General features: G+C 43.9%; 1 protein-coding gene across 1 annotated transcript in view; it reads left to right on the top strand.

Moving 5' to 3' along the window:
- Positions 1-12949, top strand: part of LOC114910698 (voltage-dependent P/Q-type calcium channel subunit alpha-1A-like) — a 52081-nt gene that overhangs the window by 1679 nt on the left and 37453 nt on the right. Inside the window, exons 2-5 of the mRNA XM_029252843.1 lie at positions 151-595; positions 7039-7318; positions 11190-11285; positions 11955-12094. Of these exons, the coding sequence (XP_029108676.1) occupies positions 151-595; positions 7039-7318; positions 11190-11285; positions 11955-12094 (961 nt within the window). The remainder of the gene's footprint in view (positions 1-150; positions 596-7038; positions 7319-11189; positions 11286-11954; positions 12095-12949) is intronic.

The raw sequence follows: 12949 nt of genomic DNA, 5'->3' as shown, positions 1-12949 counted from the left end.
ATGAGGGGAGGTTCAGCAGCTCAAGATGGCGCCTGCAGATTGTTGAGATGGCGGCCTACTCCGCTAGCCAACAGTAAGGTGAATAAAAAGTTACTTAAATGTTAACTTTAGTTCAATGAAACAACCATTTGACTCCCTGAAACCCAACAGCCATCCGCACGGCCACTTTCACCAGCTGGAAGATGCTGACGCTGGGCGCCGAGTACAACTCCTGGTCCCAGAGCTCCGTGAGGCCGGACAGGAACGGACCCCGGAGCCCTGCGGCGGGAAACGGCTCCGACACCGACGGGCTCTCTGCGGCAGCCCGGCCTCGCTGGAAGCAGAAGGACGAGAAAGAGGCGGTGGATGAGGAAGAGGACGTGGAGGAGGAGACGCCGCATTTCTACAGCGCGGTGATCAAACTCGAGCGCCTCGCCGAGCAGCGAGCAGCCGCGCGCGACGGCAAGCAGTTTTCCCGCCCGATTGGAAGCCGCGTGCCAGGCGCCGTTTCCACCGAGCTGGAGGGCGCGAAAAGGGGCGGCGCGTGCGATCTCGTGGACGCGCACGAGGCGCTCCAAGCGGACCTTGCAGGCGCTGCGCGGCCCTGGACCAGCAGGTGAGGTCTCCCTCAAATGCTGGCGAAATAGTTTAATTTCAAAATTTTTCTAACGAATACTTTCCTTTCAAGTAAAGTTGCCTAATAATTCTCGTTCTATTGTATTAGAGGATACACTTTTTATTAATGTTTCAGGAAAAAAAGGTGTTTTTTTGAGTGCGCCTCTTAGGAAATGTGTTGAGAACACAAAAAAGTACAACTACTAAGTGTCGAACAAGTTTGACAGCCATTGTCAGTTGAAAAAGAAAAGTAAGTCTTTGGAATAAAGTTGCAGAAATTCACAGCAGCGGCACATTTCACATCTCACTATTTTCAGAAAAAAAAAAAAATCCGTTGTCTCACGAAACCGCCTCAGCTCGGTTCAAATCGACACGTATTCCACGTATTTAACTGTATTTTTAACATTCATTGGAAGTCGCTTTGGAGAGAAGCGTCTGCTAAATAAATGGATGTAATGTAAATGTAACTTCTTTAAAATCAATGATTTAGTTAGCTGCAATACACCCTCATAGCCTGTAGGGGGAGTGAAAGCACACTCAAATGCCTATGTTGAATTTTGTTTTTTTTTTTTTTAAATTTTTTTTTAAAACTCAATGTACCCTGAACATAATTATGCAAACAATAGCAGTGACGTTTCATCAACAGTAGGTTTTTCCTTCTATGCTTGTCACGATCATCGGTTTCAAATAACGTGTTTCACTGCAGTTTTGTTTTTGTGGGAACTGGTAAGTTGGTAAGATCTAAATGATTTTCCAAACATGAGTTCTTGAAGACATTTCTGTGTAGTTCTGTACATCAGCTGTTAAAATGATGGGGGTGCGATGGCGCAGCGAGTTTGGCCTGTGCCTGCTCTCTCATGGGTCTGGGGTTCAAGTCCTGCTTGGGGTGCCTTGTGATGGACTGGTGTCCTGTCCTGGGTGTGTCCCCTCCCCCTCCGGCCTTGCACCCTGTGCTGCCAGGTTAGGCTCTGGCTTGCTGCGACCCTGCTTGAAAAGAGTAGTTTCTGTGTATGAGTTGTGAAAATGCCATTTTACCATTTCCAAGTGTGATTTGATACAGCAGGCAAGAAGAGTAGGGGAGTTGGGGGACAAGTGTTGTCAGTCCTTCTGGGAAGGGCATGGGTCAAGATGCCATGGCCTTAGCTGCTAAGCAGATATCCAGAGTGGACACCAGGTGCTGCAGTGGTTAAGGAATCGGATGACAACTACAAGCGGAATGGGAGATGCACCTCGAAGAACGTACTTGTCGTGGATTTTAATTGAACACCACCCACAGTTATAAATGATAAAATTGTAAGTTCTGTTGAAATGATGTGTCTTCTAAGCTGAAAATAAGCAAACCAGATTTGTAGCTTTGTAATACCCCTTTTAATGGTAATGTTATTGATTCTATACCCAACTGAGTCATACAAAATATTTTATAGCAATAGCATCTGTATGGCTTAATGGGGTTGTCTGCTGCAGATCAAACCATGGTTTACTACCAAGGCTTGCATGAACTCTTGCTTAAGAGATGACCTCTGCTCTATAAGGTCACTCACTAAAAACACAGTGGGAGGAGAACCATGTGTGAAGGAGACAGAAAATTTCTTGCATCTTGTTTCTACAGGTCTGTGCCTATCTTGTGAGCTGTGCTTCTCCTGTAGTATTTCTGTGAATAGTCCATCCTCTGCTGCCTACATCTAAATTAAATGTAAGAACAGCCAGTGATAGGTAGAGAAATGGTATCTATTCCAACATTAAAATACTTATAAAAACACTTAACCATCAGGTCCCATCTTAATCCACCCAAAAAGTCTGTATCTCTACCAAATCAAATGAATCAAACTCAACATGGGGTGAAAAGCAAATTTCAGCGGTCAGCCCTCCAAAACAATAAGAAATGTAGTGTATGATGGCAGCACAATCAGCTGATGTTATCTCACAGCAGATAGAGCTGTCACCTTTCAGGATTATGACCAAACAAAACTCGAAAAATACATGATAAGGTTGATGGGATGGCAGTCATATGTCTGGATGGTCATTCGTTGCATGTGTTGTAAAGTTGAGGACTACCTGTACTAAAATATACCCTAAAATTGTTTTAGTGAAACAAAACCAAAGCTTTGGCAGAAAAGCAGATAAAAATTAACAGCTGAGGGAGGAAGATGTTAATGATATAACTATTTTACATAATCATAGGAGAGCTGCAACAGCATGTTGTAAGCCTTTTGTTGACATCACATTTGTATGTATCCTAACACATAAGGGTCCTCAGTCTTTGGTATATTTGGGTATTCCATCCAGTCATGCAGAATACCATCTGCTGTGGTTCAAGAGGTGAGCTAATTAGTCAAATAAGCTGGTGTTGCGCTTAGCACAGACAAATAGCTTCAGGGCAGGTAGCCACAAGTATTCTCATTGAGATCCTGCTGTGTAGAAAGTGCAGGGCCTAGGTGTACCATGCTCTCCAAAGGTCCCAGAGGTCTGGATGTTCTGCGTGAATGAAAACTTGGGTGAGATAAGATTATGTAAGTCTGTTGCTCTCCTCCTTGACTGTGCTGTGTGCTCCATCTCCATCATTTTTACAAGTTTCAATGTCCCTTTTTTGTCCTGCATTTGAATCCAAGCCACAAGATGACTTGTTGTTTCAGAAAGCTGCTAGCTTGCCCAGGCAATAGTGGCCTCCTGCATATTTTGACTTGCAAGACTGGGATTGGTGTGATGCTGCTGATGTCTGCTCCCAGGGAGTCATGTCCATTAGTTTTGCCCTTCTTTCTCTCAACACAAATGTTCCAGTTTGATCATCCTTAATATAACAACAGATTTGACCTTCACCTAGACATGACAGACAGCTGACGTATTCAAATATTCTCTGCTGTTCTCTTTGCCATATATGTTTTAAGCTTCCTTGCTGTGTCATGCCTGATATTAAATAGTAGTCTAGGATGGCTGCATTGCTGTCTAATATTGTCAGACATGTCCAGAGTAAACTCAGACTGATGTTGCCCTTTAAAAAAAAGAAATAACAATGTAAGGTGATTCTGGCCTTGGGAATTTAGGAGAAGTGGCTACTGGGATATGCACCTGTTCTTTGTGGTGAATTTAAAACCTGAAATACATTCATCTTGGGGAACTGTAGGAATTAATGAAAGCATCCTGCACTGCTGAAGGTGGCCACATTGGTCCACGTCAGCACTAGTAATATGCTATACCCTAAGTGATTTATGTAGCTTTTACTTCGGCTGGTTATATGCAACTGATAGCTTGGAGAGGCTATGTAACTTCATTCACAGCTAGGCAAGTTACTGGGACTTAAAAATGTCTATATGAGCATTGAAAAGAAGTGGTTAAGTCCATGAAGACAAATCCATGTCCAAGTCTGCCAAAAAAAATTTTCTGGACAAATTTTTTTGTCCTTAACAAAGATGAAGTTTGCTGTACATTTAACAAAACAGCATTTAAATAGTTCATGTTTTTGTCATGAGGTCACTACAATGCTCCGTAGTCAGCTATGTGATTGATGATAAACATATTTCAGAGGGGCATGGCAGTGCAGTGGATAGCTCGGCTGCTTCACAGCACCTAATCCCTGACCATTCTGTGTGGAATTAGCATGTTCTCCCCATGTTTGCAGGGGTTTCCTCCCACAAATCACGGATACCTATTTCAGGTGAAGTGGTGACTCTAAATTGCATGTGTGTTACATTTCTTTTATCTGTAGATGGATGAATGGCTGCAGGCAGTTTAATGCATCTGGAATTATAGGTCATCTCCTATGAAAGTGTCAGGTAAATAGTATTTATGAATCATTGCAAGTTGCTCTGGAGAAAAGCATCTGCTAAATGAATAAATGTAACTATCTGCGTTTTATGGGGTGCTCATGATCGTCCCTGAGATTTCCACCATGAGGACAAAGCTGTAGCTCACATACTAGTGTGTAATCTCACCCTGTACAGTAGAATTAGTGATATAGCCATGACCATCTTACCTGATTGCTTCAATCTGCTCTTCCAAAGTAATGCTGTTGGGACTTCTTTGGGCTTGAGGTTTAAAACTATTAAAAATAATTAAGTGCCAGTCATTATTTTCCAGACACTGGCTCTCAATGTTAAATAAACTATACAACTGTGAATAGCAACCATGTAGAGGAAAGTAGGGGAGCCGATCAGATGGAAACATCATTCAAGTCTCCGTGTTTATGAAGAACATGCAAAATAACAATGGGGTATGTTTCTGACAAACGCAGAATTTCTCGCTTGAGCGCCTTGGCATACGTTGTTTGAGATATGCTTTGTCATTTTATGCCCTCGGGATAAAAGACAGAGGGATACATTTTAGCTCGGAAATGAAAGACTTAAATAAGTAATTTATTGTCGTCATTATTAAAATTTATTTTTAAATGATGATTTATACTCCAAGGATGGTGTTTTTGAAGAAAAGCAGAAGTTTGGTGGGTATTAGAGGTACATATAATATTTACAGTACAGCCTGTGACTGTGCACAGGACTGTAAGTGTTTTTACAGCAACGAGAGAACAGGTGTGTGTTGCATTCTCCTACGTTTGTGCTACCATAATGCACGTACAGTATCCAAAATTTACTCAAATACACCAACTGTTACTTATTATTACATCTGTATATAATGACAAAGATAAGGGATGGAAAGTGTAGTAGGTACTGTAGAGATTTTAGCAGGGGGCTTTTCATCTCACCTGTCTGCTTCCACGCCACGGAGCATCCATCGGTTTGTCTGCAAGCCAGGCACACAGAAGTGTCCACTTACTTAGTATACCGCGTACGACCCAACTTTCTACATTCCCTCGTTTTTTTTTTCAGTTTTTCAAGGATCTTTAAAACTTAATCAAGCTGATAGTGTCGAATACGCCCTCTATAAAATACGAGAACCTCAATAAATTGTGCATGTAAGGACTGAAAAGGCGTGAAGTCACATCAGTTCCGATTAAACACGTTTTCCAATATCTGTAACTGGGAAACACTCGATATATACGTGCTTTCTTTATACACAGCACTTTTCGGACAGCATTAGCGTCGTATGGTGGGACCATCTGCAAAGAATTGGAGAGGACATGGAGATCCCATTGACCTCACTTTCGGATGTGAAGGTTCCAAACAGGCTATTTATAGTGCCCTTTGGAGACGTTGAGTCACTCCGCTCTCGGTTCAGTTGCGCTTTTCCCCCAGCGAAGACCGGAGAATTTCCAGATCTATCTGGTAGCCTTTCTCTTCAGCGCCTTTATTATCTCTACGGCACGCCTTTCCATGTTTGCACGTCTGGGAAACGACACCACCACCAAAAAGGTTTTTGTTTGTTCACACGGGCGGAATCAGTCTTTTGTGTGTATGCGTAATTTACAGTAATGATTATGTGTAGGAAACATGTTCTTTTAGTGCGACACGAAATCAAATGATATTATGGGCAACTATGCTATGCAACAAAAAGAAAAAAAAACTACAAATGTTACTGAGCACTTTCACCCTAAGAGAATGAAATAGGACAACGGCAATAATAATAGTAATAATAACAGAAAAAGAAGATGATGAAGACGAACACGCACGAATGAAGTATTTTCCGAAGTAAAAATGACGTAGAGGTTTTTCCATTGAGGTAGCGCGGATAACGCACACAGTGTCAGTGTGTTGAGCTGCGCTCCGATTGATCGCGGTGTTTCCTCCTTCGCTCAGCGCTGGAGATTACGGTACAGGTGGAGTCTCCACAGGCGTGTTGTCATCGCAGTCATCACATGGCTTCATAAATGAGAGGAGCTCCGAGACATCCCTGGTCATCAACGACACGCTCACTCGGAGGAGATCTTCTGCTTTGCGAGTGTTTCTCTGTGTTTGTTTTTTTAGTTGTTTGATATGTAACAAGTCGGAGCACGTGGGAATCTTAATTCAGCTTTTACTTTGTGTCTTCGGAGGCAGAGGAAAAGAAAAGCAAGAAGACAAAAATACATTTAAATATTGATAACCCAGCGTTCGGAAGTGGATTATGTGTTCTTTGTATGACAACGTTTAAAAACCCGAGAGCTCAGAATGATTTCTTTTTGGTGACACTGTTTCTGAGTAAAACGTGCTGTTTGGGGTTTCATAACCGAACACGAAACCCCTAAAAATGAGCCTGCGGTTAATGTCTTGAACGCACGTTGCAGTGATTCAGTGACATTTCAGACTAAACTTTCCGTTTCTGCCCTTTTTTTCCTCTGGAAGATGGGGACTGGATGGACGGAAAGGAAAAGACATTTTTTTTCGAAGAAATACCCATTGATTCACTCTCTTTGAAATTTCTTGATGAATTTTGTTTTCATTCAAAAAGAAGGAAAGACTTACATCATCGTGAAACTGTAATCCGGGATCATTGGCTTTGGTGTGATGCTTCTTCTCCTCCGGCCTCTCATATCTGATGTCGTTTTGGCTCTTCTCTCCTGGATCTATACCTATCTAGAATGGCTCGTTTCGGAGATGATCTCCCCACACGATATGGAGGCGGTGGTCCGGGGGGCTCCGGGAGAGGAGCTGCCCGCCAGGGTGGTCCCCCAGGCGGCCAGAGGATGTACAAGCAGTCGATGGCCCAGCGAGCCAGGACGATGGCCATATACAACCCTATACCTGTCAAACAGAACTGCTTCACTGTCAATCGCTCCCTCTTTATCTTTAGCGAAGACAATGTGATACGGAAATACGCCAAAAGAATCACCGAGTGGCCATATCCTTTGACACTGTTTGTACGTAATTGTGTAATAATGATCAGAACTTTTTTTTCTATGTATGTATGTAAGTGTGTGTGTGTGTGTGTGTGTGTGTGTGTGTGTGTATATATATATATATACCTTGATCTAACACATAACAATGAGACTTACAATGTCCTATTGTTTAGATGACTAACTCTGCAGTGATTTACCCATTTATACGGCTGGGCAACTTTTACTGTGTCGATTCAGGGTAAGTACATTGATCAAGGGTACTATAGCAAGAGTAAGATTCGAAATAGGGACGTGACTGCAAATCATCACCCTAACTTTTAAAATTATTCCTCAGAACCCTGAAGTAACACACGTGTAACGAAATGAATTCACTACATTTACATTAATTAATTTAGCAGACGCTTACAGCTCCGAGAACGATACAAAAAGTGTGTTAGATCAACAGAACGAGAGATTTGGATGGAAAAAGATGATTCTTGAGTACAGTTCGTCACATATCACTGTATAAACCAGTATACAATACACGACTAGGTGTACTGTAAGCTTTCCGTTGTTACACAGATGAAGTATTAGCAAACATAAACATGTAGCTACACGTTTATCGGTCATATCCGAGACCATGAAATGACGCCTGAAAGCGATTCCGTGAAAAAGTTGACACCTGAAAGATCTGTTTGTTTTCCCATTGAACACAAGGGAGAGGTTGAGCAGAAGCGTTAAGTGCGCCTGTCGGGCTCTAGTTTTGTATGGCTGCAAAAATGGTGAACTGGATTGGAGGGAAGAGCTTGGAAGATGTTCAGCCGTCGAGGCTCGGCTCGTTTTCTGGCACACAGGCTGTAGTATCTGGAGGGAGATAGGTGGCCTGGGGGCGATTTGCGATAGGCGTTTCGGCTTTACCCTCATGTACCCATGATACGAATGAATGAATAGATGGATGGATGGATGGATGGATGGATGGATGAGCAACACAACCACCCGCTGATAAATTGTAGATAGATAGCTGCCTTATTTCACTCATAACAAACAAAAACGTTGGAAAAACGACGAGTGTTTTTTCTTAATAACCTTGTTTTGCCACATATATACATTTCCCCCGATATATGTCTTACATATCCCTTTTAATCCGAGCAGTTAATATGGAAAGGCTGTTACACCTTCCTCGCAGAGCATTCAGATTCATTTTCAAACAGACTGTACTTCTGTACAAAGTGTGTCGGAAACCTGGTTCAACAAATGTCAGAACCTTCGCCCTGGACCGTTGAACGTGAACACGCTATCATGAAATTCGTCGTAACACTTATTCCAGCTCCGGAAATTTAAAGTTGTACAGTTACAATATGGTTTTAATTGCCAGCTGGTACAATAATTTTTAATATACCTCCACGCCTAAAGATTTTCTCCCGTACGACATGCGATTCATCTGATTTCATGTCGGTTTAGATTGTATCCGCGTGACCCAAATGTTGTTTCCGAAGAGTTTAAACAGCGCTCGGAATCATCGCTCAGAAGCGATTCTCGGGTTAATGCGCTGCTCGTGGTCGTGCGCGCGCAGAGGGCGTGACCAAGTAGGGTGCGCGCGAATCTCCGGGGTCACGCGCCCCGCTCGCGCCTCAGACCTGCGCGGGCGGGTCCCTCTCCAGGGTGCTGAACTCCGGTGACCTAGAGCCGGAGCTCTGCGTGGTGTGTAGAATGCCTGGTAGCGTGCAAGGGGAGTGTAAAGTAATCCATGAGACAGGAGGACGTGTGTCAGTCACTCACCTGAGCCTGTAGAGGAGAAGCGGAGCAGCAACATGCCTAGCTCTTCGGGCCTTTTCGTCAACCAGTTACTAAAAAGCAGTGTTAACAGCCCCCCCCCCCAGGGTGTGATCGTTTCACATTCAGTCTGTGGTGAAACCTGAGGTAAACGCACATGTATCGCCCATACTGAGAAGGGCGGCTGAAGCAGTAGAGGCGGGTTATACTAAGAAAAAGATTTTGCATTCTCTTCAACTTCGTTTTATAGTGCGATTTTGTCACCAAAGTGACACAGGGCATTGAACAAGGTTCGAGTGCTAACAAGGTTACCGAAGGTAATCCAGAATTATAGCTGTAACACATAAAGAACAACACATAAAACAGCTAGTTCTGTATGTTGCGTACTCATGTTATAATACAGTTATAACTTGGTTGCTCCACTCTGTGGAGACCCTTGGCTCCTTCTCCCTTTTCCCCTTCTTCCCGCTCAGCGTACAACTCAGGTTAGCCTTGGCCTAGGAGAGAGTGCCGGAAGAAAATGGAAATGGTCAAAATGGCCTATGGGTAAGAGCTGCTTTCGGCTAAGCTGGAGCTCTCCCCGAACACCGTTCCTGCCGTCATTTTCATTCTGTCGTTTATGAAGTTTTCAGTTCCTCTTCAATAAAGATGTTTGGTAACAGATGACACAGCTGTTAAAGGACCCAAAGGATTTTGAGTTCAAGACCCAAGAAAGACCTTGCTGCAGCATCCATGAGCGCTACATTTTATTACTCTTTGTGGTTAGCCTGCATTTCTCCTGTAACATATCCTGCAAAACAACAAAATCCTACAAGAAAAATGTATTTACTGAGTTTCAAAATTGGGTACCTGTTATTGCCAAAAGACAGAGGGTCCTCTGTCTGCTGGAGAAGTAAGATGTTTAGTGTTGTGTAAGAGGACCTTCTGGGGAAGCGTTCTGCGTCTTGCCTAAGTTGAGGGTCATTATGGCCTCGGAAACTGACTTTAATGATGCACAGACTCCGAGTCCTTGGCCCAGGCTACGTACACTCCTGCTGGTGAAGGTCCTCTGAGTCAAGGCTCTCTCTGACAGACGGAAAGCAAGGAAACCATTCAGTCCTCTGCAAATGACTGTAATGGCGTCCATCCTTTGCACTTGCTTGCCATTTTTAATACCTTCTTTCATTTTATTCTTTTGCTGCCATGGTGAATTTTAAAAAAAAACATAGTCATTTTATTGGTTCTCTTTGGTCCTGCTTGCAGATGTCCTTGGATGGACACAAAGCATTCTTTCTAGAAGGTACTTTTGCATCAGAGAAGGAAAATGGCCACTCAACAAGACAAACATGGCCACTATTTGTGGAATACCTGGCTTGTAGTGGGCTGGCTGCCTTTTGTTCACTGCTCCCAGGCACATTGTAGTGCAACTGACATCAGCCCCTTAATCGTTCGAGTTTCCAAGGGTCCTTTGTGCAGAGAGGTGTATGTTCAAAGTGAGGCAATGAAATGTGGACGTTTTCTCATCGTTCCAAGCTCAGAGTCTATGGATTAATGAAGTTCGTGGGACATGTGGTCCTCTTAGTTAGGTATTTAATTCAGCCAAATAATGACATTCTTATCTTGAGACCACAGATTGTATGATAAGATCTAAACCTGTCTGTTGGGTCAAACTGACTTAATGGTTATGTTAATAGGACATTAAACAGGAGAGAAGAAGGGACTGGTTCCATTTCTCCACACTCCATGATAGAAGATGAGGAGGAATTCAACTCTTGACCTGGATGTTGAACCTGAAGAAATGGCATTACATTTCAGTACCTTTTTCTGCTGTCTCTTGGCTCTGCCACTATTTGAACGAGTCTTTTTCTTCTTCAGACAAATATAGGTAGTAAGCGTTTGCCCTATGCTGTGCTCCAGCCTGAGACAGATGTCTCCAGTTTTGCTGTCTTCACCAGATTTGTCCATACTGCTGAGTCTAAGATGTGGAAACACCACAAACAACTTAATGATACAAGTATCAAGTACTCACTTGTGAAATTTCAATCAGGTGTAAGTAAAACTGCTCCTGTACTGCAGGTGAGTGAGGAGACCTTGGTCATGTTTGAACCATACCTTTCTAGTGCCATGTTAACTCTTCCTTGACTCGCACACTCCATTTGAGTACATGATCCTGGCCACCATCATCGCTAACTGCATCGTCTTGGCCCTGGAGCAGCATCTGCCCGCCAATGACAAGACTCCCATGTCAGAGCGCCTGGTGAGTGTTTCAAGAGATCCTTATGCTTTGTGTGTATGGGGCACTCGCAGGTTGGTGCTGTTGCCAACTCGGGTTGCAGGGTTGAAATCTGTCCTTGTGGAGCATGCATTATCTTCCCACTGTTGGTGTGGGTAAAGACATGCCATCTCCAAGCCCTACATCAGTCAAAGCTGTACCCCACCTGGTTCCTTTCTAGTCCCGGCTACCCGAATTCTATATTTCATTGTTCCCCTCCTCACAGCATTGCAGTTTGTCATCGGCCTTGATCTGCAGCTCTGCTTTAGACAGCATCTTGACCAGTAGCTCCTGATGGTTTCACTTACAACTAGTTTTAGCATGACATTTCTCACTTTAGCACTAAGTACTTCCCTTCCTGCTCTACTATATAGCTGTTTTCTGACCCTACAGGTTGATGGCTGATTCGCAGGACTAGGGCTTTAAACGCCTCGCACCTTTTTCTCTTCACACTCCCTATTTCTTATCGTGGTCATCTCACAGTTCTCCCTGTGACCTGACCTGCATGTTCCTATAGAGCCGATGGGGAAGAGGTGGCATCCCTTCAGTCTGAGCCCCACTCTCATTATCTCTCCCATTCCTTGCCTCCCAGCAGTTCTGTTACCTACCTCATCCTCCTAATAAAAATCCTTCTCCTGTTTATTTCCCTGGCAGGAAGACACGGAACCGTACTTCATTGGAATATTTTGTTTCGAGGCTGGCATTAAGATCATCGCCTTGGGCTTCGCCTTCCACAAAGGCTCCTACCTCCGCAATGGCTGGAATGTAATGGACTTCGTGGTCGTTCTCACTGGGTGAGTGAGCCGCAGCTAAAGGTTGGGAGGGTTCGGGGATCAGCTTGGGCGCATTGTGAGCAAGACGGGCATGGAAATACACAAAATGGAGGGGTGGCCCTTTTTTTTCCAACTACACAAATGTAATTGCGCTGTGGTTATGTGATATTTTTTCTCTTTCCATTCTTGTGATCACCACCCTCTGGCAGCCTTATACATTTTGGAGTCAATGACCCAGAGTGCACTGGGGGAACAATGCACACCTACAGTGCATAGGTCGAGCAGCACGATTGCCTCTTGCCTGGGCTCTATGCCGCATCTCTGTACTCTCCGTTCCCTCTAGGCTCTTTGTGGATATTATTAAAATGCAGCAAGGCACTCAGGCTTCTGTTGATGCCAGGTTTTTTTTCTTTGGATTACGGAAGAGCATTAATCGTTATCTAAAGGAAATTTAAGAGCAGGGCGGCTGCAGTTAAAAGATTTCATCTTGCCCCTTGAAACGGGAGAGAAATTGAGACAGATGCGCAGATGGTTAGCATGTTACACGTGGAAACGGGATGCGATGTGAGTCTAGATCCAGCATGGCAGGCATGGCCGTTGGTGGATCACAGATGCGACACGCTGCACCGCTGCGTAGAGTGAGGTCAACGGATGACAGCGAAAAGCCGCCGCGATGCCTGCCACCAATGTCCCAGCCCACTGTTTGTCTGCCAGCTTTCACAGTCTGTCCCTCCCTCGTGGAGACCCTGTTATTTTCACACCTCCTGTTCATTGACTCTCTGGAAAAACTATCATTTACACAATGTATCTAACCCTGACCCACTAAAAACAGCAAGACTGCACAATACCAAGTTACTGATGGACTGCAAATTAAAT

This window comes from Scleropages formosus, chromosome 6 (genome assembly GCF_900964775.1).
Source record: "Scleropages formosus chromosome 6, fSclFor1.1, whole genome shotgun sequence".
NCBI classification, from domain to species: domain Eukaryota; kingdom Metazoa; phylum Chordata; class Actinopteri; order Osteoglossiformes; family Osteoglossidae; genus Scleropages; species Scleropages formosus.
This window is presented reverse-complemented; position numbering and strand designations above follow the sequence as displayed.